General features: G+C 38.1%; 1 protein-coding gene across 3 annotated transcripts; it reads right to left on the bottom strand.

Annotated features, from left to right (window-relative positions):
• Positions 1 to 1,907: 1,907 nt before the first annotated feature.
• Positions 1,908 to 21,240, bottom strand: LOC102717287. Of its 3 annotated transcripts, none has more exons than XM_006643775.2 (27): positions 21,154 to 21,240; positions 20,548 to 20,741; positions 18,510 to 20,447; positions 17,548 to 17,623; positions 16,845 to 16,967; positions 15,972 to 16,042; positions 15,797 to 15,903; positions 15,229 to 15,705; positions 14,971 to 15,156; positions 14,526 to 14,819; positions 13,526 to 14,134; positions 12,366 to 12,762; positions 12,132 to 12,274; positions 10,934 to 11,104; positions 10,257 to 10,454; positions 9,184 to 9,744; positions 9,032 to 9,091; positions 8,614 to 8,933; positions 8,079 to 8,502; positions 7,535 to 8,002; positions 7,317 to 7,433; positions 7,094 to 7,215; positions 6,283 to 7,018; positions 5,490 to 5,744; positions 5,216 to 5,398; positions 3,863 to 4,201; positions 1,908 to 3,052 (listed from the first exon to the last, which is right to left on the bottom strand). In XM_006643775.2, the coding sequence occupies exons 2-27, from the start codon at positions 20,693 to 20,695 to the stop codon at positions 2,300 to 2,302; spliced, it is 9,276 nt and encodes a 3,091-aa protein (XP_006643838.2). In that variant the 5' UTR covers positions 20,696 to 20,741; positions 21,154 to 21,240; the 3' UTR covers positions 1,908 to 2,299. The 3 variants fall into 3 exon arrangements, with proteins under 3 accessions (XP_006643838.2, XP_006643839.2, XP_006643840.2); XM_006643776.2 differs by having other exon boundaries at positions 15,229 to 15,702; XM_006643777.2 differs by having other exon boundaries at positions 15,797 to 15,894.
• Positions 21,241 to 26,537: the final 5,297 nt, after the last annotated feature.

Here is a 26,537-nt window from a genome sequence, read left to right as displayed (position 1 = left end):
GTATTTTATGGGCTTGTGGTTATGATTCAGGTGGATTATTGATGTTCTCGAACTTATACCTTCTGTCAAATATGGATGGCTTAAAATTACCATCATCATCAATTTTTCACACATATTGTAAAAATTTATGTAGAACATAGTGGGTATTAATTTGTGTTGTATTTGTCACTCATAAAGTCATGCTATATTAAATGTGGAATGCCATATTTTGTTGCCTCTTTATTTGAATTACCAGCTTCTAAGCGGTTTCGATTGAATAGTTTCATATGGGACTTTCCTATATTGCTTCCATTTCAGATTTACCCTTTTTTATTCCATTTTGAAGAAAAAAATATGGATGTGAAAATGTTTAGTTATTTTCTGACCTTTTTATCCCTACAAACATCCCATTATTTCATAAATTTGACATTGATTCAGGGCAGCTAATTAGTATAGTGGTATGGTAGAATGTGGCGACCATTTGTTACCGTGAACAAAATTGTTTGTAATTAGATTATATTTATGGGAGAAAAGGGGGGAAATTCCTTAGAAAACGAGCTGGAGAACTGAAAATATTCCAAATGGGCAATTAAGTTCATACTCTTAATTCAGTTTTTATTCCTATCCACTCGTACGCCCTATCAAATCAAATCATGCATAGAAGTGGAGCACAGTATAGTAGTAAGAGGAGGCGAGAGGTGAGTTCATTACAGTGCATACATCGATAGCTGAAGGAGACGGCGGCGATTCCACCGGCCGGCAGGGGCGGCCACCGGAGGCGACGAGGCGGCACCGGCAGCAGTGACCAACGCGGCCGGGTGGCCGGAGACATCGCTGCGGCGAGCTCCTCGCCGCCGGCGACCATGCTACTGGTGGCGTCTTGACTCTTGAGGGAGACGGCGAGGTGGATGGACGCCGGCGCCGCAGTGGCTCGCTGATCTTGGGAGGTTTTTTCTATGGCGGCGTCGCCGAGTTCGGTGCGACGTCTGTGAAGAGTTGTTTAGTTTTGGTTGGTGGCAGCAGACAAATTTCTGCTATGGTCTACTGCAATGCTTATTTCCTTCACTGACTTTTTATATATAGTTCTGATCATGGTAATGTTTGGAATACCTTTAACAATAAAATAAGTTATAACAACATAAATGATAATTATATTTTCTTTAAGTCCACCAAACATACGTTAAGAATCAACAACATTAAACGTAAAAGCCCACAGGGAGTACGGCATCCGTCCTAAGATAATTTTTTTTAATTTTCTAGATAAAATGTTTAACTCTTCGTCTTATTTTAAAAAAATTATGATTAATATTTTTAGTGTTATTTGATTTAAAAATATTAATAGGACGCATGACTAATTTTTCTAATCTTTGTTATAATTTTTTTAAATAAGAACGATGACCAAAAGTTTAACACAGAAAAAGTCAAGTATTTGGTGTCATGCACTCATGGTTTGTTGGAGTTGAAATCCACTCCACGTGACCAAAAATTTTCACGCATTTGACCAACGCCGCCGAGGGTCGTTGGGAATGAACAATACGGTTTCAGGGGCCATTATTTTGGTGTTTCTTTTGGTGTTTCTTGAAAAAATGACAAACAATAAATTTACAAATAAAAAATAATTTATAAATGAAAATTTTATATACATGTTCTAGCGATCCAAAAGTCAGGGCTAAAAAATAAACTTCGTTAAAATATCCTAAAATCAATTCTAAATTTAAGATAAAAATATAAATTTTATGTTATAAGCACCAGCATAAACAAAAATATGAGCTTATAATCAATAGCATAATCTTATCAAAAAGAACAACAAATCAAGTGCACATCGTCTTCTCAGACAGGACTTTGACTAAAACTGCCGGAAACTCAAATGATCACGAAGGATTCAGATTTCATGTCAGTTGGACAAACTCAGGTCCGACCAACAGGCATATCAATGAGTGTCTTATGAAGTACAGGTGACGCATCAAACAACTTTTACAAAATTTCATGGTTGGCTCAATGTAATTTACAACAAAAAAAACTACAAACATCAGGCACCACGAGTGCGACGTTACAACCCACACGAAAACTTCCACCGACTGAAGCAGCAAAAACTCACTCGCGATCGGCTGCGACCATCTTATCCACTCAGAGTGCTTGTATATATATACAAACCGAAGGTCTCCCATGGCTTCATCCGTACAGTATGTATCAAAAAGAGCAAGAATCGCTGAACGCAGGTGCCAAAGAAAGGACAAGAAAAACCTAACCTCGCTATTTACTCCTGTAAGGATCAGTCTGCCGAAAGTAGAACAGGATGGATGGATCACTAGGAAAGGATTTACATGAGAGGGAGGTATGTACCGCCATGGCCCTTCCTCAGGATCAGAGGGCCAGCGGTCTCTGGAACCTTGTCCAAAACTCTATTGCATGCGTCAAGGACATCACCAAATCCGGTTGCAAGAGTTGCCAACTGCAGCCTCAGCCTCATATCCCTCGTTCTGCGGAGCAGGCTCCTGAATGATCTGCCAAGATGTTTCACCCACTCCGCAGGCAAGCCTCCAGGAGAAAGCCAGACTGAGAAGTGCGACTGATCCCCCCTGGCTGCAACCTCTGCCCGGTAAAATCTTGCAAGCTCGAGTAGCATTGGTGGCTGCAGGGGCAGCACCAACACGAACTCGGCCACAAACTGCTCGATTAGATCTGGCTTCAGCATCTGGTTCCAAAAGACTGGAGCCCATTCCATTGGCTGATTTATGTTGTATGCTTCAGCAACAATGAGGGCCTCCTGAAACCTAGATTGTTCTACAAAAATCCGCCGAGCATTAGTTTCCGAAAGACCAATCCACAGAAGATCGGGTATACGGATCTGAAGTGATAGGAGTGAAGCGCGAGCACAAGCACGGTGTGTCCTTTGGCCAGCATCAATCGTTGAAAGAACCTCAGCCATCTCAACAAGGTGATGCATAGCCTCAAGGAGCTCATCATTCCTCCTTTCTTTGTCATGTCGAGATAACCACCTGTTCATGTATTGCTCTGCACGTGACTCAAGGAGAGAAGCAGCCTCATGTTTCATGTCAAAGTGCTTATACACCTGCATCGGATACAGAAATTGTAAGGTTGCAAAGCAGCAGACAGGAGGTATATTTTGAAATGGTAATATCTAAGTTGTAAGGATCAACTATCTGCGAAGGAAACTAAACTCTTCGTCTTTTCTTTATTTCAATGTAGATGCTAAGATGTTCCTTGGGCAAAAACAAGATACCTGACACATTTTTCTCTGTACATACTAATGCAAGAATGGCATTCCGTGTGTTCAATCAACAGATTTAAAACCTACGAAGGACTAGAATAAGGGTCCAAACAAGGAGGATAGTGCACATTCTCAATTTGTGTTGGCAGGGGTTCTCCCTGTCAAGCTAAGACAGGTCTGAAGTTTATTTGGCTACCTTTAGATCCATTGCTTGATTGATAATAGGATAATTGGGTCTTTATATATAGGGTGGACTGACATGACATCCAAGAATAATTTCATCTCTTTCTCTAGTTTCCTAGCAAACCTCATCTCTTTCCCAAGTCCTAATTGATAATCTCTAAAAACAAGCTAATGTTAGCACATTTCCTGTATTGACAAAAGCAAAAAATGGCATAGCATATGGCCAATAAGCAGTTTTAAGCCAGACGAAAGCATTGGGTCCAAGGATGTATCCGCAGAGATGCTCTTTTGTGATTAATAAAGTCCTTTTAGGAAATGGACTAGTTGGCTATGGGCCTAGATTGGGTCACACATTATTTTGATTGTTTGATTGTATATGACTAATTAGATCATAAGGAAATGCACTCTTGGTATCTCAGATATGAATAAATTTCTGAAACAGAAAATTGCAGAGAGAGAGAGAGAGACCAGAGAGAGAGCGTCGTCATCACTTGGGTTAAAATGTTTCAGTGAGGTAATGACAGCCATCCTAAACCCTCGAACTGATGCAGGTGCCCCTGTGGCTGAGTCGGTGGCAGAATACTTTTGAAGTAACAACTCCAATTGCCCATTTTCTATGAGGATGGAAAGAATGAAGCTCAAGGAATGGAAATTGCTCACTCCAGTGATCAAGCGAGCTAAACAAGAAAAATCTCCCTCCAACACATATGACTCCACTCTATTAGCTGCAAATGTGACGAGAACATCCACTCCATCAAGACAAGAAGAGGACATGTAGAAGTGGTAGGACAGTATTAGGAGTTCAACCTGCAAAGACATTTGAAATGAAAAATCCAGAAACGGTAAGGAAACAGCATAAAACAGTAAAATTCAAGCCAAACCAAAGTCAAACTAATGGTGGTAGCTAAGTAGCCTGTATACATTAAGTTTACATGCAATAACACAAACATATGAATACCAATGAAGGTTTATCATTATTCTGCAAAATTATTAATTCCAAGCAATTCACCAATCAATGTCAGCAGCTGATATATAAAACTTAAAATACTGATATAAAAAAAATGCAAGGTTGACAAAGAAGGATGACTTCTGGTTTTCAGACAAGAAAATTGGTTCTTTACTTCCTTCTATATAAGCCGAGGGAGAATGACTAAAAAGATGGCTAAGTATAGACCTACATATGATGCAAAGAGTGTGAAAATAGCAAAATTCTTTAATGGCCAACAGGACACTAGCTAGTGCTGACCAGTTTAACACAAAAACTGGTGAGTTAGTAAGTTTCAGATCTACTACGATTATACCATGTCTCTTCAAATACTACAGTGAAATAATTCAATAATTAAGCTTACGAGCAAGAGTAATAGATACTTGTTACCCATAAGCCACAAAAAGCAAAAACTACAAGAAGTACTGAGATCCCAATACAGATGCCCAACACTCCAAATCAATTGATTTTATTAAACTTAATTGCTCTATAAAAGCCATCACTTTAAACACTACTAATATGGTGATACCTCATCAAGTGCATGTTACTTGACTTACAGTTAAGTCGTAGTCCCTTTATGAGTGGAAATAAACTGATAGCATCATTTTTTTTTCAAAAATAACATTTTTTATGGCATAAACATGCTGATGCTAATTAATTGTCTCTTAATAATGTATCAAGGGTCAAACATGAACATTTCATGTCAACTGTTTGGATAACTTTATAATTTCTTAGTGTAACAACGCATTTAAACTTGGTGCAATTGTGTAAGGGTGTTGACATTGCAGGTATACAAATCAATATTGCAGTATTGGCAAGCTAGAAGATAAAACAACCTCACAAGCATGTGGTACTTCATGACCAGTCATGACCAACCGCATCAAAGCATGGCCAATTTCTGGTTCTGATGGACATAATTTTGCCCACTTCAAGAAGTCACTAGATCTCCATAACAGGGGTGCAGGACCTTCTTCCTTTTGGGAATCCAGATAACCTCCACGATGTGCAGCAAAAAGGCCCTGCCAAATATTAAAAGCACATTAAACAATATACAGAACAACTTGTTCCTCCAAAATGAAGTACACTTAAAGGATGGTGTAGTTGGTGTACCTTTAGAAAGGAATCAGCAAGAATTCTTGCAATGCTAGATGCAGGCATGGTGTGTGTCTCCACCAAAAATTTAGCTTCATCAAAAGAATCCTGAGCTTTCAGAGAAAGCAACTGCAGAAGTTCAATTGGCTGTTTCTCAAATGCTTCAGAAAATGGGAGCCCCAGTACTTTTGCAGTTTGAACAACTGCTGCTATTCTCCTGACAAGAGCTCGTCCACGACCCTCACCACATTTCATGGCTAGTTCCTCCATAACCTGACAAAAAATTGTAGTTTGGATCATTCACTACTCAACATTTACTACATAACTTTCAACATACAATGATAGTAAATGTCATTCTGACCATGGAAAAAGCAGTGTAACCGTGTGATCATTTCAAAGCACTATTGAACTTTTTTTTAAAATGAATGATATGGAATAAACATCTTGTCATTTTTCAATAATATTTTACTCGATCCTACATCTAGAAATAAGTGTATAATTAGGTCAGTGTTTTCCAAATACATGTGTTCATGCAATGTCTGTATTATGTCATATTAATTCATGCAACATGCCAGAAACATACCAAAACTTCACTATAGAGTATGCATACTAGACATGGCATTTGATTCAACAGTAACATGCAATATCATTTTCTGTACTAACTCTTTTCTTGTGTTTTGCGCTGAGGGAAAAAATATTTACTGTAATTTCATTATTGATTACTCATGTAATTAGCCAATCCTTATATGAAATGTTTTGTATCATCTAATGGGAACTTCTGAAAGCAATGAATACAACAGAAAAATCAGACCTCAGATGGATCAATCGTATTGCTTCCTAGTGACTGAAGTGTTGGAAGAGCTTCCGAGTCAAAGCATGATAAACTGATCTCTCCATTACTGCTGTTATTGGCAATTCTCAAAGCAACATCAACAAGGACAAGTTCCTCAGGAACATATGATGGAGATAGCTTTTGTTGAAGTTGCTTGGCTGCAGTTATTTGTCCAAATTCCAATAAGGAGAGAACAGCCTTTTCCATATCCACAGGCCTAACATTTTGTTCCCAGCCAGATAAAGACGCTTCCATCTTTGCAAACTCCTCTTCTGACAGCAAATTGCTTGCTTGTCCAGCAATCTTTGAGTTATGAAAGGAGTTAGAATTATCACCAGAATCATTTATACTACTATCAACACTATCATTGGCAACCCGTCTAAGTAGCATATTTGTTTTTGATCTTCGCTTTGCCCTTGTGTTGTTCGTTCCTTCGCCATTAGACTCAAAGAGTTGCAAATGTTGATGGAATGATGGCTTGTTGTCCCTTATACCATTCCTTTCTGTTCTCATGCGTGGTGAACTCATACTATTGTCTATTTTTGTGATGACATCAGCTGTTTGTTCTATAATATTGGTATTGTTTCCAGTAGCTAGATTTTGAGTAACACTGGGAGGTGCAAATTCTCCGTCAGCCTTAGACTGACTCTCTGACTCCACAGCCAGGAGCCAAACCCTAGTCTCAATTTCACGGAGAAGATGAAGTGGATATACCCTGAAAAAAAACGTATGTCTGTAAGGAGATGATGAGATCAAGCACAACATTAACATAAATCACAACAAAGCTTACGGAGAGGAGTTAGTGAAAGTTCCGCTTAGCCATTGCAAAGATAGCAGAAGTATCTCATGAAGCTCTTGTGCTGGTATCTCTTTTCCTACTGCTTCAGCATGCTTAAGGAAAAATAATCCAGCCTGAAATTACAATTGGACGTATATAACAACTGATAAAATTCACACAGATAAAGAGATCACATGAAGAGTGTTTTAACCAATTTCACTTCTGAAGACAGTACCTGTAAAGGAGGCAAAGAATATTTCATGAAAAGCGATTGACAGTGGCCCCACAAAGCTGCACGTTCTTGTGGGATATCCCAGAGGAACTCCTTCCATTCAGCAACCATAGCTTCTGCCTACACATATAGAACAGGTTTATATCAGCATAAAAGTCATAAGGGCACACTTGGTAATGTAACAGATGATAAACTGCATCAACATGGTACAAAACAAATACCTGTGATTCCGTGACATGATCAAAAGTAGACTCCCAAGCTACATCACTTGACTCTAGTTGTCTTGCCCAAGTTCGTGCTTGCTCCCATCGACCATCCTTTTCTAATGATGCTAAGAGGGAAGCATCATCCATGGAATCATTCCACTTGTAGATATCACCATCTTTGCATACAGAAGGTTCAGCCAAAATTATTTTCCAATAACTTCGGCGAAAATAAGCTGACGAGTAGCCACCATCAGAAAAATCAGCCGCTGAAAGGAGCTCTAGCAAGCATCTCCTCTCATAAATTGATGGACAGGTCAAGAGTACTGCATCTGCAGCTTTTACAACAGTAACAGCTACCCATCCCATCATAGCTGACTCTTCTTTTGAAGAGCTTAATTGAGCATGAGATGCTTCCTCTTTCAGTCTTGCTGAAAATGATGCCAAATGTGCCGAAGCCTCGGGCAGACGCATTTGACAAAATGCCTAAAAAGGATAACACAAATGCTTAGGTTAAATTGGATACACCATTAGTTTTTAAAAAAAACGAAGATATACCAACCTGAAGAGAGCGAATGAAGGGGAGAAGGGAGCACGAAGGAAGAAACATTTCAAAAGCTCTAAGCAATGGTAGGAACAACTGCTGTTCACAAAGCACTGCCACCATACTTGATAATGATGCAAGTCTTTCATCAATATCAACTGGAGTTTTAGTCTCTTCAGATATGGGGTTTTGTATTTTCTGCTGAGCATCAACATTTGGAGAACTAGAAGCTGCAATAGAGCTTGGTCCACATGATGAGAAACCTGATATGAAGCTTTCGGGAGAAGCCTCCAGGAATCGTCTTCGTTTTGGATTCTTCCTGTTGTAACGAAATACAACATTCCTACTCATGCTTGGTAATTTATTTGTGGCTTCAACAGCAGATCCAACATTTTTTGCTATTTTCGAGGAAATACCATCCACCTTGATCAATGACATCTCCCTGATGACAGAATAAATGTCATTGCAACAATGTTATACACCAGTGGTATTAATGAAGCTTGCAAAATGTAGATATCAGAAATTCTACAGATGGCAATGCTCAATGGCCTACCTTGCAGCCGTAATGTCAAGCCAAACACTTAAGCATGAGAGAGGAGTCGCATCTGAAAAACATGAAGCAATCATAGCCAATAAAGACCACTGCATTTGCTTTGCTTGATTCAGGAGGGCATTCCCAGGGTTCTTTTGTTTTTCACAGACAGCGAGTACAGAGAAAAGCTCCATAGTGCTATCACCATCAACAGCAACAAAAGAGAACTCACTACTTCCTGAAGTTGCATTATTAGATGATTTCCTTCTAGTTGACATCATGTTCTTCAGAATCGTCAGTATATGAGTTCTCAATCTTGAATCCCTTATCTCTTTGGCTGCCTGAACACAAAACCAGAGAAAACAAATGAAGATAGTTTTTTTAGTAATTTTTTTCTATGAATAGGAACTATCAGATCTTTTAGAAAGAAGAACAATACCACTTCAATGACAACTTCAATTGGAAAACCTGACACCTGAGCTTCTGTCAAAAAACCAACCTGCCAAATGAATGATTGCATAGTCAAATTAATGTGTGGACTTGCATAAACAACATAGACAACATGAAAAGAAAAAAAAAACTAGTGAATACCCAATCATTGTCATTGGCCAGTAAAGCAAGATATTTTGTACTTAATGGGAGATGGTGTGCCTGGCAGAATTCCGTAACCAAATTCCAATGTTGGCTGGCTTCATTTTGCTGTGTTCGGTAAAGAGATGCATCACCGATACCACTCAAAAGCCAAAACCCACAGGTTCTACCTTCCTCTAACACTGGCAGACTTGCTTTTTCAAGGTGATGCAGAATAGCTTTAAGAGGTTGTGATGGATGTTCCCTCTTGGGGGACTTAGAGGGTTGCTTCTGCTCCAAAACATGAAGATGATCAGACTGGACATAATCTTCTGCTAATGCTCGGGCAAGAGTAGGAACAATGTCAGCTCCATGGGAGAGTACATGTAGCCTAGGACTCCTTGGTGAAGATAGCTCGCATTGTTTATTTTGATGAAATGACTTATAGTAGTCGGAGATACGTTGAAGTGCAGCAATATCTAGACGAAGCATGTTAGCAGAGAGACCACAGAGTTCCAACAGCAATGTGCACGAAGCAACCAGAGTTGAGTCCTCAAAGTTTGTAATAGCAAGTGGAGCTACCTGATATTGGAAAGGCATAAACAAGTGAAAAGACAGCCAAAAACCTAAAGCATTAAATGTACAAATCTGGAAACCTATTCCTAAATCAACAAATTAATATAAGTTGTTTTGCAAATTTATGCTAATTGTATATTCTATGGTTCAGTATAATAGCATCAGAAGTCAGAACTATAACTAAATGGCATATCACATCCCGTCATCTCCAGAAAACATTTGGAATATTGCCACCTCAAAAGTTCACATAGATACTACTGAATAGAACAGTCGATACTCCATATGTCCATTCACATTTACTGACTTACATTGTAGAAGTCCAGTGTCCGTGACTCTGTTCATCTTTAGAAGGACATTTCATTATTCAGATGAACAAAATTTGAACAATGGTGACACTCGGTTATTTTGGACATTGATGTGATAAAAAAAATTTATTGAAATTTGCAACACAAAAGATTGATGAATGCCAGAAGATTGAATATTGTAAAGAGAAAAACAAACAAGGAACATGAACATACCGATAAAAGAATTGGCCGTTCAGTTTGACTTAAAGGAGCTAGTATCAATTGTACATCTGCTTGGACACTAGACTGCGCTGAGATCACTTGACGTGCATTGGCAGATTTTAACTGTGAAGCCCTTTTACCAAGAAGATGCCTGAAAGCAGCTAATGCTCGACCACGGTGCAAATGGTGTTCCACCCTCAAGTCTTTCTCCTGAAGAGGGTAATAATAAAATTTCTAGCTTGGAAAAACAATCTACAAAACTATAATAGAGCATACCAAATCATAGAGGAAAAGAAACTCAACTTCATGGAATGCATGCAATGTTGATTTAAGAAAAATACTAGCGAAGAAGGTTCAAGCTATATTGTTTGCCTGCTATAGGTGGGCTTATTTTATTTAAGTATGCCACCTTGAAGCCAACCAATTCGGATTAAGCTTGTGGGATCTTTCGGCTTAAGTTCAAGCACCTTTACACTAGCTGTTGTTCTAATAAAATAGTGTCCCTTGCATTACTGATTGGTATCACATCTAATAATAGCACAGATGAATAATATCATAGAATTAAGTGTTCAAATTCAGACTGTACAACAGTAGCATGGCTCAAAGGCACAAAGATGAGGCAAGATACAAATCCAAAAAAAAACATTTTCCAGGAAGGTATGTTTATATAAAACATAAGATGAGCATACCTCAAGGGAAGAGTACAGTTCTTCCTCAACACTTTTTTGAATGGATGCTTCCAAGGACAACGCATTAACTTCACTATACCCCGCAGTATTGTATATATAATCTGCGACACTGTGAGTAAACAACTCTTCGGATGACGGTGTATTTGATAGTAGTTGCATTCCAAAAGGGCCCTGGTCATAGATTGTGGATCAAAACAACAAAAGTATTTCTTAAGATGCGAACACAATTGCAAACTTCTATAAACCAAATGTGATGAGTTAAATTACAATTGCATCTCAAATACTACCTCCGTCCAAAAAAAAAGAGTTCATTTTTAGCTTCTCTGTTCGTCCCAAAAAGACATCGTTTTTGAGCAATTGTTGCATTGGAGTTTGGCAAAGTAGGAGATAAATGTCTCGGGACTTGCAAAGGCAGGAAAAATGCATTGGGATTTGAAAAGGTGAAGGGCATTGTAGTCTTTGTAGCATTGTATAGGTATACGTGAGGTAGGCTAAAAATGAGAGTTTTTAAGAGACGGAGGGAGTACTTCTATTGGTCTCAGTTCATGATTAGCCATCTCCTTTTAAAGTATTTCCTCCGTTCCAAAATAAGATCATGTTTGCCCCCATCTTGTTTGTCCCAAAATAAGGTCACTTTTTTATCAATCATTATGCTGAAGTTTGTGAAAGTAGGGAACATATGCCCTGGAAGTAGATAAAGTGAGGGACAGTTGTGTTGGAATTTGATAAAGTAGAGGGTATCTTAGTCTTTTTGCTTATGTATTGGTATGTGTAGGATGGGTGAAAAATGAAGTTATCTTGGGACGGAGGGAGTAGTTTAGATAAAAAAAATCCGGTAGCAATTCCATGTTTATGGAATAATAACCTAAACCAAACTAATAATGTCATGGGGTAGGGTTACCAAAATTACAGGAATCAGCACGAACAATATATTGGTGGTAATGTACCATGCGAGGCATTTTTTGTTTGTTCACTATTATGTGTTGCCTGATGTTGAAAATGCCACGAAATGGAAAATATTTGGGAGAAAACTCATTTTTGTCAAGATAAGAACAGTAACTGGTCCCAGGTTTTATGTTTTTTTTTGTTAAACTCTTAGCGGAACAACAATAAAGGCTATCTTACACAGAGCAAAATAAAAATCAAGGCTTAAATTCAAAAGCATTACATGCACATGTTATCCAAAATAAAGACAAACCTGTTCAAATAGCTGAACTAATCTTCTAATAGACTTTGGGAACCAACATGGGAGCATTTGCAGCAATGAAGTGTCTCCTCCAGCAGAGGAAAAAATGTTATAGCGCCAGCGCAGATACTCTGAAATTAGTGATTTCCCAAACTCTGGAAAGGAAATATAGTTCACTTTATGCGTAGCACATACAAAACAATAACATTCTAATATAAAGAGGGGATGAAGCTGTATTTTGTTTACCATTAGTTGGAGAGCAGTTTAAACAACCATAGCCATCTTGCCCAAAACAAGAACAAAGAAGGGTCTTCCATAGTGTTGGAAATTGCTGAAGGCGAGGGCTAAGGTTCTCTAATGTGCACTGAGAAGATATCCCACAGTTTCTGTTCACACTTCCAGTGCATATGGACTTCTGGATTGGTGCTGAAGCATACATTAGGGTTGCAAGAGCAGACATTTCCCCGATTCTTTCAGCCATATCATCGACAGTATACAGTATTTCATCTATCTCAATAGCAGCAAGGCTGTTATGCCTAACCTTATCCTGTGACAAATTCCAAAGTGCATTACAAAAGGATGCCTCATATTCATAACCTTTGACCCTGGAGAAGAGTAACCATTGTGCCCACTTGCAATCACTCTGAAAAGTTTTATGACATAGCAACCAGGGGTCAGGCTAACTCCTACTATAAATTATATACTGAAGAAACAACAGACAAGCATGTTAAGAAGCTTAATCTTACACCTATGATGTAAGGAAGCATGCCAAGTACTTCGCATACCACAACTAGAGAATGGTCATAAAATAGCTATAACAGCATGTCTCTAGTATCAAAGTAGCTATAACAGCTATTCCTAGTATCAAAGGCAAATCTTTAGTCAAATATAGATGGAACAATCAGCTTAGCAGCAAGCTAATAAAACTCTGGGCATGACACCATTGTGGTGCAGGCTTTGCGAATGCCACAATGTTCTCATTCAAACGGTGAAAGCAATTTCTAACAATAATTGATTTGCTATTAGGGAAAATTAGCTTGCAAATGGAAACTAAGGCCACTTTGTAAATAGTATGAATAGGATAGGCGAAATTCCAATAAAATTGAAGGATCTGGACTTTTTTAAATTTTCTAAAGAATATTGTAAAACAAAGTATTTACATGAACAAAAGAGCCAGACATAACTTGGAACATAAACCTCAATCCAACATTAAAAAAAACTAAACATGTAATGGCTAAATCACCAAGTTTATATATATGCTAAACTAAATAATCTAGTTTATCAACAAATATCATTGCATCATATGGAATGCATAATTGAAAATTAGGTAGGTGTGTATCAAAGGTGAATACAGAGAATATTATTGAACATCAAATATCATAAAATAAAATTGCACAAAAACTTACTGTGGCTTCCTTGAGCGAAGGGATAGAATCCTTTTCAAGAGCCAAGTTACAGTAGTCCAGATAGAGGCCCAGTAGGTTTGGTGTGTTATACTGCACACAAAAGTGCAGGACTAATTTGTGCAGTGCTCCTTCGCAATCCCAGTAATATGCATCATCTAGCACATCTGAACAAAGCTCTGATGTATTAATAAGTATGCCTGCACGGGCAAGTATAGGTATAATTTCAGTAGTGCTTTGCCAATACTCTTTCATAAAAATATGCTTCTTTGCCAATTCCTGTAGCATGATCATTCTCATCCAAGATGTTGAGTCATGATTACACAAAGATCTGAATACTTTGACATGTGGTATTTCCATACAAAAAGGTTCTGGCTCTTCTGAGTCACACAAGTACATTTTATAATCCTGGTTTGCTACATTAGTCATAGTGTTGCAAGTAGCTTGTGAATTCTCCACATTCACTCTAAGAATCCCTTCTAGAAGTACACTGTCAGGAATAATGTCCAGGAGTTTGCAGACTTGCATCACATCATTATGAGCAACAAAATATTCAAATTGAGATTCCCATGAGAAATGAGTGTGCGCATGACAAGGCTGGTCCAGTATTATCTATAGAGCATATAATAAGAACCATAAGTCCATGACTATACCAAAATTAATTCAGGCCCTAGTTCAGAATTGAGTGGGCAGCAATCTAGTAAGGTAGCCAAAAAGCAATGAAACCAACAAACTAAAGGTGATTACAAAACATATTTCAGAGAAAATGAATGATGCAAACCAACATTACCATTATTTCTGTGGCAATGTTAATGGTAAATTGATCCTCTGATGAGTGGAAAAATACAACTATCCCATATATAGCATAACAAATTCCACTTGATTTAATAGTGATTGGACAGATATAACTAGACTAGCAAAACTACTTAAATTTTCAGATGAGCTACAAAACATGGCTGCAATCTCCAAATTAACAAGTACAACATGACAAGCCATGACTTACACGGTCCACAGTTCTTTGATCCCAAGCATCAGACCATATGGCAGCACAGGCCCAATAACCATCAGATAAACTGCTTTCAGAGAACTCCTTCAGATTAGTGTAATCATTCACATTTGCCCAAGAACCAATCACAGCTCCATCAACATCACCACATTCAATAGGGGAATGGCTATGAATATGGAGAATTAGTACTGGTTTATCTTCTCCTGGTAGAGTAACAATGTTTGCAGCATCGTGAATGACATTCTCCCTGCCAAGATACGTGTCCCAGAAGCTGCTGCTTGGGTAAAATTGCTTTTCCACAGACAGAAAAAAAAAAGGTTGATCACTATGAAAGCAAAGGATCAAGCCAGCATTTTGAACTTTTTTTCAAGTTGCGACCAAACAAAAATATATTGGAATATTATAATTTTCCCAATTAGCTAAAGCAGGGGTAGAAGCAAACCTCAATCAGTGATATGATCTCCAGCATCTTCCACTCATTTGAACTCATGTACCCACGCTTCTTCATTTCCTCAGCAATTTGCTGCCTAAGTAACCTCCTGACCGTACCTTGCATAAGTTGCCTGAGGTCTGACTCTATGTCATCTCCTAGTCTTTCCAAGGTTGCGACTGCCAATCCAGTTTCACCCTGCAGATAAAAGCATTAGATGACAGGAAATGATGAGGGCATACACATGTTAAGCAAATGGCACTACATTACCTTCATTAACAGATCATAAACGATGGACCTTCCTATTTCATGAACTTCAGAGAAAACATCTTCTGGGTCATTGGAAAACGATTCCCTCTGGCGCAACAGTTGCAGTTGAAGGACTGCCAAAGGTAGTCTACCAGACATTAGTGCTTCTTTTACTACAGTTCTCAAGTCCAGATTATTCGTTTCCCACCGGTTCATCATATCTTTGATATTTCCTTGAGTACTTGGTATTACAACTTGATCAGTATCAATGACATGATGCTCAGTAGCACTAATAGAGGATTCAACTGGAGTTAAAACTAACTGTCCATTGCTACTAGAAACTAACTCAAACATTGCAGGTCGTGACTCTTGCCTATCACGAGATTCTATGCCACCCGATTGTCCTGCTGAAACACCATCCACTACAACAATTGGCAATGAAGAGTTGTTCAGTGATATTTCTGTGCCTATTTTCAATGACCTTTTGTCATCTCCCTGCTACAAAATAGCACAGCATCACCAAATAAGAAGGATTATCCAAAGTACAAGTACAATTAATTTATACAAAAACAAGTTATCATCATTTCACCATCCGAATAGAATTCTGGTTCTTTGCAGAGATTCGGCTCTGGATACTTCTAATTGCCCCCAAAAGGAAAGCCATTTCATGAAGTTTTACTGAATTTTCTGGTGTACCTAAGAGATAGAGAGAGTAAGTCTCGCATAGAACAAATAAAGTAAAAGGTGCAAATAAAAGATTTTACCTTTGTTTTGCTTAAGTAGCCCATAGGATTTGATCATTCTCGTCGCAAAGCGCATAGCTAAAACCATCAACCTGTTTTCACACTTAAGCTTACAAATTACGAAGGTAAAAGTTAAAAAGCAACAAGGACATATTGCAGGTTTCGTCAATTCAAAACAAGGACAACAACAGAAAGGAACATCAGATGTAGCATATCCTAATTATATCCTACTGCAGTTTTAAAGACAGCTCTACATGGTTTGGCTGTATCTGTTGCAGCAAGTAACCGGTCTTCGTCCATTTGCTTGATCAATAAATGATTTCATTTAAGTATTGCAGAATGGTAGTGTCAATGTGTCATACATGTCAATGTTAAATCAGTACTAATATATCAAAGTACAAATGTATATCAGTACCATTTAACTGTATTTTCAATGCAAAATTTATTCTTGACAGTCCAATGACTATATTCAAAACATTTCATGTCTTACCATTATGCTTTTACCTATTAAAAACTTCTTTGATGTGCATGTTTGTCGAATGATAAATTAGAAATCGTTTCTTGTAGGTATAAACTGTTTGTATCAAAGAATCATAATTCACTAATACTGTGTTCGGCAGGGGCTTTTCCCAACTTCTACTCCCTCGTTCTCCATACGCACGCTTCCCAAACTGCTAAAATGGTGTATGTTTTATAAAAATTTTCTATAGGAAAGTTTCTTTAAAAAATAATATTACTTCATTTTTCAAGTTTTTTCTTGCTAATACTTAATTAATCATGAGCTAATCAGTTGCTCTGTTTGCATGCCAGGGAAGTTCCCAACCCACCTGCCGAGCACAACCTAATACAACTTATTGACTCGTGATAAATAAGTTATCAGGGAATGAAATATACTTGGATGATGCCGCAACTTCATTATCACTTTCTGTCCTACTTAATAGCCGGTAGACAGATGCTAATAGCAGTTGCAAGACACCTTCTTCTGCGAGATCAACCTCCGCGAGCATATGTAATGATCTAGCAATTCATATAAATGCAAATTAAACTATTTTTTAAGAAAGTAAACGGTGTGCATGGAACTAACTAAAAACTAAAGCAAATAACATGAAACAGTGTATATATAGAAAGAATGCACATAAAGGGTGAAGTCAGAAGAATGTATAAGCATGAGTATATGGATGCCTAGGAGTAATCAGAAAGAGATCATGATAGCATGCAACAAATTGTTCCCTTTTAGTGACTGTGGTACAAATCTAAGTCTTATTCACTATACCCTTTCAGATATAAATTCAGTTTTCCACCTAGAAGACCACCTCTTTCAAGTTTCAACAATCTCAAAACACATAGGCAATATAGAAACTAGTTTCGCTATTCATCTCCTGATTCGTTCAACTAGTTTGCTCTGCATATATAACAAACACTTTAATGTTCTTCAAACAATTGTAATTCATCGGCATCATCAACACATGTGCCACGAACATTTCAAATGTCCATAAGTGTAATTAAAACTAGGGCATAGGTAAGAGAGATGAAATATAAGGCAAACATTAACAAAACTGATATTAGTGTCTAGACGAAAGAAAATACAAGATCTTACTGCTCAAGATCACTAATCTTTGTGTAATGCAAGGCCAATTGCATCCAACGCAACCGAGAGAATTTCAGGTCCCACCCTGCCAATGCAATAAACACATTTTACTCAGTGTGTGTTGAACAGAATATTGCATTGTGGCAATACATACATAAATGAGAAATAAGTGCTAATAGAAAAGGGGAATGAGATATTTGCTTGTTGGATACCAGCCACAAAATGATAGATGATACAGGAGTAAATGAATTGCAGTTTTTAGTACTCCCTCCATTTGAAAATATAGTGTGTATTTTGTTTCGTTAGGACAAAAGTTGACCAAAGAGTACTCTATTAACACATAATTTTTATAAAACAAAATGTATATTATTAGATTCATATTCGAAAGTACTTTCTTTTGGTTACATCTGTGTCATATAATTGATATATTAATAGAGTAATCTTTGGTCAAACTCCTGTCTAAATGAAACAGAATACGCCATAAATTTTGACATGGAGGGAGTACGAATTAATATCCAGGTATCAGTCAACACATTGAACCAGCTACTGTGAATGATAATTGGAACAGTCATGATTCCAGAAAGTGATGATTGACCAGGCACCAAGAATAGAATGAAAATATGCCATATTCAAAATACTATAATATACGTTCATGGAAATAACATATTCATTATACAAAGTTTATCTCGCAAATAGTTTACTGTAAATTAAAATAGCTTAGCCCGTTTCTGATTAAAATACCGTAGTTCAAATTTCTGATTGCAATACACTGTAAATAAATCTGATAAATATAACCTTAAGGAAAAACATATCCATGAGTCAAATATTAAGTACACTGCAGGACTGCAGGATGGGACAGGCAACTGAACTTCTAGAAGGAGACTGGGTTTGGAACTAAAAGCAGTGAGCATAGCAGGACAACAGGCGACATGAAAAATATTAAAGATATTCCCAAGTGCATTAAAACACACCATTCTCCCAGCAGAGCCTGTCTGCAAATGCAGGTCCTTCATACAACAATGCTCTATCCAAAACTTCTGCATGCCAAGGCTTCCACCTTGTTTCAGGCATGTTTACTAATGATAAATTCAGAGCATCACATGCACTACCACCAGCATTAGTCGGTTGCCAAAATTTGATGCCATTATTGTGAGATGAAAAGGATGAAACAGAAATTGATGGAAGAACCACAGAAAGGCTATTCTGGGTAATCAGATACACATATCCCTGAAAAGAGCAAAGGACACATTCTCCCGTAAAAGTAGAATCCTTCTGAAATGAGGACCTTTCAAGAAAACTAGCATCAATATCCCTCTCGTCAAGGAAAGATGAAGCCATAAGAAACTTCGTGTGAACAATTCTAAGATGCTTCTTTCCATCTGCAATGCAGTTTCTAAAGACTCTTGTTAGTCCAAAAGGCGAGATGCTAATTACATTCTCCTGTAATCTGCATGGTGGAAGGATCACTCTTCTTAATGGATTGGAAACTGCCATTGTGTCAGGATAAGCTAACTCATCTTCCATCTGTGTTGTAGTACTGAAACCGCTCGGCCAGCTATCCACCTGATCTTCGTTACTCCTACAATGTTTTCTTCTTTTCCTAGGTCTGACAACACCAGGACTGTCTCTTTCTGAAAAGTTGTAGACCAATTGTTGCCCAGATTGATGACTGCAAAATGTAAGACTCCCAATCTCATGACCAGCAGCTTCCCAGGCAGCAAAACTACCGCCACAATGATACATGGAAGACGGATGAAAGTTTCCATGCATACTGGTTTTCAAATCTAAGATGCCCTCACCATAGAACACATACACTACCCCAACCTCGTCAACGACAGCAAGAACAAGTGAATATGATGACAAAACTAACCTCTTAAACATTCTTCCTGCGAGATTCCGAACAAGGGTATTTTCTCCATCAAGTTTTTTTGCAGTGGGTGTGGTGCTCCACAGAGGAATTTCTAGATCTGTTCTGCACCGTTCAAGCACATTAAAAGAGGCGACGATATTAGAAGTTCTCACATTCCAAATAACAACAAACCCTCCCAAGTTAAGGCAGGCAAGAAAATCATCTGACAATTGAAAATCAACCCATTGTTGATTAGGAACTGCACGATCATATACATTCTGAAGGTCTGCAACAAAGTTCCACTGTATACCCCACTGATTTATCTCAAGAACAACAATCAAAATATCCTTCATGTTGCATTGATGGACCTCACAGCTCACTGGTTCATAACGAACTAAGACCAGGCCAATCAAATAACCTGAACAACTAGGCAAAACTTTTAAACACTCCCACCGGCAATTGCAGGATGCTTCAGTTGTAGGAACATGACCATGAAAACCATGTTGAGATTCACTATCATTTTGCATCTGAGTCTTCGAAGGATAATTGCTAGACCAGAACCTCAAAAAAGACAAAGTAATGTCAAATATGTTAAACGATACCACCTCTGCTGAATGAGGAAGTGAAGATTTCATAGGAAATTTGGCTTGGTACTTCCCATCAGAAACAGATCCACTGATTGTAGTCAGAAAAGAACGAAAGTAGTTCTTTGGGTCTGACTCACCATCCTCCAACACTGAACACTGATTAGGATGCCACTCTTTCCACTCCCCATGCAATTCTCGAGTCTCCAATGCAGAACTGTCTGTTAGTGTGCTTTTGAAGGAATGACAAAACGCATGAAGTGTGATAGAATCATCATTAGATACAACAAGAACTTCATTAAAAATTGAATCCTCAAGTTGACTAGAGGCATCACAACATTGCCCCCATGCTAAAGACTTCACTCTAGGAATAGAAGAAAAGCAATCAAAGAGGACTGGACTACAGCTATCTGAGAGGGTACTAGGTGATTGAACTTGTGATTGATCGACATCAGTCATTGCCAATATAAGATCGCCTGGATTGTAAAAACCACAATCAGTACAAAATCAACAATATGTTAAGCAGAAGGCTCCAACAGGGATGCCAGAGAAAAACGGAAAGCAACAAAACGTCACCATGATCCGAGAGAAGTCCAAATAGACGCCGTGTAGGAGATATGAAAGCTTCTCGAAATTCCGATAGTTCAAGATGTGGTTGGGACCTTTTCCATCTATATAAATGTAGCACGGCAGGCCCATCATCAACCTCACGAGATGCGGACATTGTTGGTAGGCGGCCACTCACCTGCTAATTGTGGCAAGCAACATTGCTTGAATAAAAACAAATTAAAAAAAAAACACTTAGTCGACAGCATATAGAAAGGCTGCACACTTGCACAGGAAAATTGTGTAGTAGCTCACTACTGCATATTCCAACATTAATTGTTGCAGATAAAAATGGCACTGTTCACTATTGCATATACCTTGCCAGCTAAACAGACAGCCATGGAAATGATTCAGCCATTTGCAATTACAGTAGTTAGCCAGAGCATACCTACGGGGCAATGGGTTCAGCATAACTATCTCTTTTTAATTAAAAAAAAACTACTATTATCGTCAACGAAGTTAGAATAAACTGGATGAGTTAACTGCTAATTGGAAGAAGAAACGAGACCCAATCCAGGTCCGCGATGGAATCCACGCGACGCGGAGGAGGAGAAAGTAGGCTCTAGCGAGGAATACCTCAGATTCAGTCCGAACCGAGACGTGGACAGGAGGAATGAGCTCGTCCGCGTCGTCCCGTTCCCCCACTCCCCAAGTCCCCAACCCTGCTCACCTCACCCGCGCCCGCGGTGAGGCACAGGCCACGCAGAGAGGTGGGGGTGAGGAGAAGGCTCGGGGCGTGAGGGATCGAGGAGGGGAGCGGCCGCCCACGCCAAGCCTCGGCGGAGCCCTCCCGCCGGCGCGTGAGGCGGCGGCGAAGCTACGGATCAGCGGAGAGGAGGGGGCGGGGTGGAGGCGCCGTGGAGCAGCGGCGGTGCGGTGCGGTGCGAGCACGACTGCACGAGAGAGACCGAATGAGAAAGGAGGGAGAGGTGGCACCGCGGCCATCGGATGCCAACGAAACGCACGCGCCGTCACGTGACGTGGGGGGTGCGATGCGAGGCTGGGGGTATTGGGCCTAATGGGCCTAAAGTGAACTTTTAGGCCCTTCAGCGTGTAGATGAGGCCCATCGAAGATTGGGACATGGCCTATGGGCCGTAGATGCTAGCTACCTCCATCCCATAATAACCTCAATTTTTGTTTTTCCGTGTCCAACGTTTGACCATTTGTCTTATTTGAAAAAATTTATAAAAAACATAAAAAATTAGTCACGTATAAAGTACTATTCATATTTTATCATCTAGTAATAATAAAAATATTAATCGCAAAAAATTTTTAAATAAGACGAATGGTCAAACATTGGACACGTTAAAACAAAAAATGAGGTTACCGTAGTTTTAGAAGCGATGGTCATCAAATTTGCACGTCCATTTTTTTTCTTGGGTGATGAGTGAAAATGTGAACTGCCTTTTCTTTTAGCAAATCAAGTCGTCCAAGAGCAAACAAGTTTCGAAGTAAGGCCCCGTTCAGTTTGCAAATGTTTTTGCAAAAACATCATATAGATACGCGAATACTATTAAACGTAGTCTAATTATAAAATAAATTATAGATTCCACCAAGAAACTGCGAGACAAATCTTTTGTGCATAATTAATCCGCCATTAGCACGCGTGGGTTACTTTTAGCACTTATGGCTATTCATGTACTAATTAAGTTTAAAAGATTCGTCTCACGATTTTCTCCATAACTATGCAATTAGTTTTAATATTTATGTATATTTAATGCTCTATTTAGGTGTTTAAAAATTCGATGTGATGTTTTTGAAAAAACTTTTTGGGAACTAAACATGGCCTAAGGTTTAAAAGTAGTTGTGTTAGAAAATTAGGGGGCAATTGTAAATTTACGATGTTTTGAATCATTGTTGCATAGTTGAAATTACATAATTACAAAATACCACAAAGCGCCACTCCTTGCAAAATAGAAAGAACCATTGGAAAAAAATTATAGATATCTTAATAAAACGTATTTTTCTGCTTTAGTATTTTCCTTAGGTACATAAAAGATGCGTCGACGCATACACACTCATGCACCCCACACATAATACATTCAGAAGATGTTAATAATTACAATTTTTACTGACAGTATTTGTAGTCTCATTAGCTTTATCGTTGGTTAGAGACGCATGGGTGCAGGGCCTGGTGTGATTATATTGAGATCGAATTAATTTACGTGCATGGGTGGCATGATTGGCGAAATCTGGGGCAGCATCATCAGCTCACGTGCTAGCTAGCTGCTTGCATATACACCGGCAATCAACAGATCATGATAAACGCATGCCTAATAATTGCTAGTGAAAGTATTAATTAGCTGATTGATGTGAAATGCTCCAAAATAGATGATCCCGGTTTTTTTTTTGGCATAAGACGGATCATCAAACAAATATAGAGGGCGCAGTAATTACAATACTCCCTCCGATTTCTTTTTTTTTTGACGTTGTTGACTTTTTATCTACGTTCGACCATTCGTCTTATTCAAAAAATTTATATAATTATTGACTATTTTATTATGATTTGGTTTATTACTAAAGTAACTTTAAGTATGATTTATAATTTTGTATATTTTAACAAAATTTTTGAACCGTAAATAAAAAGTCAACGGCGCCAAAAAAAACCGAAGGGAGTAATAATTAGTACACATGTGTTGGTGATATGTAGCTAACTATCCACCTTTACAGTAGCACAAGCATGTTGATATAGCACCTGCTACCAAACACCAGCAAATTAAAACTCATGGCTCCTTTGAAATGCAGATGGAAAACGGAGAAATTATTTATAAAAAAAAAGGATTTGGGTATGAATTCAAGTGTTAAGTATAGAATTTCAAAACTGTGGAAAAATGATCATTTAAATAAACTATGAGAAAATCTAACTAATGTCATTAACAAACACTTAATTCTAAAAAATATCATCCACGAGTGCAAGTTATAGGAAATGTCATCGGACGAACGTAAAAAATGACATCGTCGTTAGGGTTCCGTTAGCATTTCTCCATTGATTTCTATAGTGTGAATAGTATACTTAACGGCAAAAATGGGTGAAACCCTAATGGTAATGGCATTTCTCAGACAAATTCGTTTGTACGATGGAATTTTCTAGAACTCACACTCGTCAATGGTATTCGTTGGACTTAGATGTTTGTCGTGGAATTTGTTAGACTTTCTCACACTAGAAATTAATCGAATGAGAGAGATAGACTCAATTAAATTTACCGAGAGATTAAAATTCTTATTAACATTCCTCCAAAATTTACATGCAATCCTATACAAAGTCCTCTAACTCAAGTGGGCCCTCGGAACAGGGCCGGCTCGGATCCTAGGGCAGACGGGGCGACGACCTATGACCCATTCCGGGCGAGGGCCCATGTCAAGAAGAATATTTTGGACAACATTAATCTAAAAATATCATTAATGATTTTGCTTCAAGAAGTGATTATAGAAGTTCATCTCTATAAAACGCAATATGTATTTCTCATTAACCATTCAAGATCTGCATACTATTTTAATTCTTTAATTTTATGTTTCTATTCTAAATTAGTAATATATTTATTGATATGATTGTGTCATATGACATATACAATTATATATTATAATTTTAAAATAGTCTTAAGTGCCTATAATGCTAAGTTCGTCCGGGGCCTTCAAAAAAATATAGAGCCGGCCATGCCTCGGAACACCAGGATATATACGGGCGTCGTTATTTCCATATGTTTGAAGTAAAACGCATTACAAATCGAGCTATAAAAAAAATGTTGCACAAAGGCAGTGAATTGAAGGAGATCGATCATGACTCCATGATTACGATCGAGCTAGCAGCTAGCAAAATGAGAGCAACCATGCATGCAATGAAGCAAGCACAGCTGCCATGCAATGCAACACCAAGAAAGGCAGCAGATCGATCGAGAGGAAGAAGAGAGAGAGAGCTAGACAGAGATGCATGATACGATGGGCTCCATCGTTTCACAGTTGTAACTGTTTATAAGCTAAAATTTGAATTTTTTTATCATGGTTTCTTTTACACATTTCGCTTTTGAGTCGCTATGTGCACGTATATAAAAGTTTTATCTGTAAATTTTTTTTCATTTGAAAACACGTTTTCGCTTATTTCTCCAATAAGCGCGATGGGAGCCGATGACCCCCCCCCCCCCCCCCCCCCATCTCGCGAGCACACACAACTACTACTACAACACTAGCTACAATGTGGAAAAAAGGTGTAGTGGCCTAGCCGGTGCGCTTGAGAATGCGAGATGGACGGAGCTTTATTGACGAGCGAGAGAAGTGGGTGCGTGCGTGCTCGCTCGATCGATGCATCTGCACATGCGCAAGTGACCATATGTCCATCAGCACATGCATGATGCCTCTTCTAGCTCAACCCTGCTGCTTAATAATTTGTTAATATCCTTCTGCACGGGTGGATGCATGCATTGCCCATGCATGCACGCCATGTCCCCCCGGCCCATATCTCCTTTGGTATTTCTTCTTCTCTATTATTGAGCACTCATGTCTAGTCCTCTTCTCGCTCATCTTGGGAGTTATTTGTATCTATATTTTTTAAAAATTTAAAATAAAAGGTGCATTTTTTATAATTTTACGGATCCACGTCCTATGATAAATGTGTTACGGTGTTTTGCATGACGTGATTGGGTCGGCGTGACAAAAGAGACCAAGGAACGGCAGTCATATGTGCCGATGTTCAGCAAATAATCGTTTTCCCATGTATATGCTATATATATATAAATATATATTATGATTCTGGTTTCAAAAAGTTCCCAAGTAATATGAGCGATGTAAAGGGTTGTTGAACAAGAACAAAGCAAGTTTGAAGCAAGGACATGGGAGAAGATTAAAGCTTAGTGTTCTAGTTTTTCTTTCTTAGTTTATAGTTTTCTTTCTTCTTTTTTGGTTTTGAGGCTTGGAGTGTGAAATCTCTTGGAAACCTGTGAATTTTATCGATGGCAAGTTTTCTAACCATTATCTAAAATAATTCATGGTATGTGCAAATATATATCCCTGATCATATAAATGAAGATATTCAAATCTGTGCCTTTTTTCTTGAACGATGTTGAAGTCGCATGCTTGTTGACAATTGACATATTTGTTTTCATATGTTACACGTTAGATGTAGCCTTGTAGCATAATGTTTGTATTTTGGAACTGATGTAGTTCTAAACTTCTAGTAGGAGCAACCAAAATCCTTGATAACGTATTTTAGAAATCTCCTTGAGAGTAGGTATAATAGTAGACTATAAGCCAGCTATAAGTATATTTTAATGTGATAAGAGCGGAAAGAGAAGAGCAGCTGGCTATAGATTTGTAGCCAGCTACAACACTGACTCCAAAACATGTGTGTGTATGACAGGTGGTGCTGGATATTAATTGTGTAATATATGACTATTGTATGAATTGGCTATTAAGTTGGCTATATACAATCTGTAACCAGCAGTTGGCTATACTATTGAACTTGCTTTGATAGGGGTGGGTCTAGAGAGTGCGGGACTAAAAAAAAATCTAATCTAAGGTATATATATGTGTGAAAAAAGAAAAATAATTCTTATGGAGAGAAAAAAAAAAGGAATACTCCCTTTGGTTTTTTATTGACACTGTTGACTTTTCTATCTAAGTTTGATCATTCATCTCATTCAAATTTTTGTGTAAATATATAAAACTATAAATAATACTTAAGTTACTTCAGTAATAAATCAAATCATAACAAGAGAACTAGTAATTATATATTTTTTGAATAAGATAAATAGTCCAAAAGTCAGCGGTGTTAATTAAAAAAGCAAAAGGGTGCGTGATAATACTTTTTTCTTAATTTTAAAATTGTGCCATTGATATGGTATATTTATGGTATTTAAATAAATTTATATAAGTTGAATCACCCAAACTTAAAATGTTGGATATGTCGTTGCTCCCTATATCTTAAATATTAATCCGAAGCCTGATTTAAAAATTCATCTCAAATCTA

The sequence above is a fragment of the Oryza brachyantha genome, chromosome 1, assembly GCF_000231095.2.
Source record: "Oryza brachyantha chromosome 1, ObraRS2, whole genome shotgun sequence".
Taxonomy (NCBI): Eukaryota; Viridiplantae; Streptophyta; class Magnoliopsida; order Poales; family Poaceae; genus Oryza; species Oryza brachyantha.
This window is presented reverse-complemented; position numbering and strand designations above follow the sequence as displayed.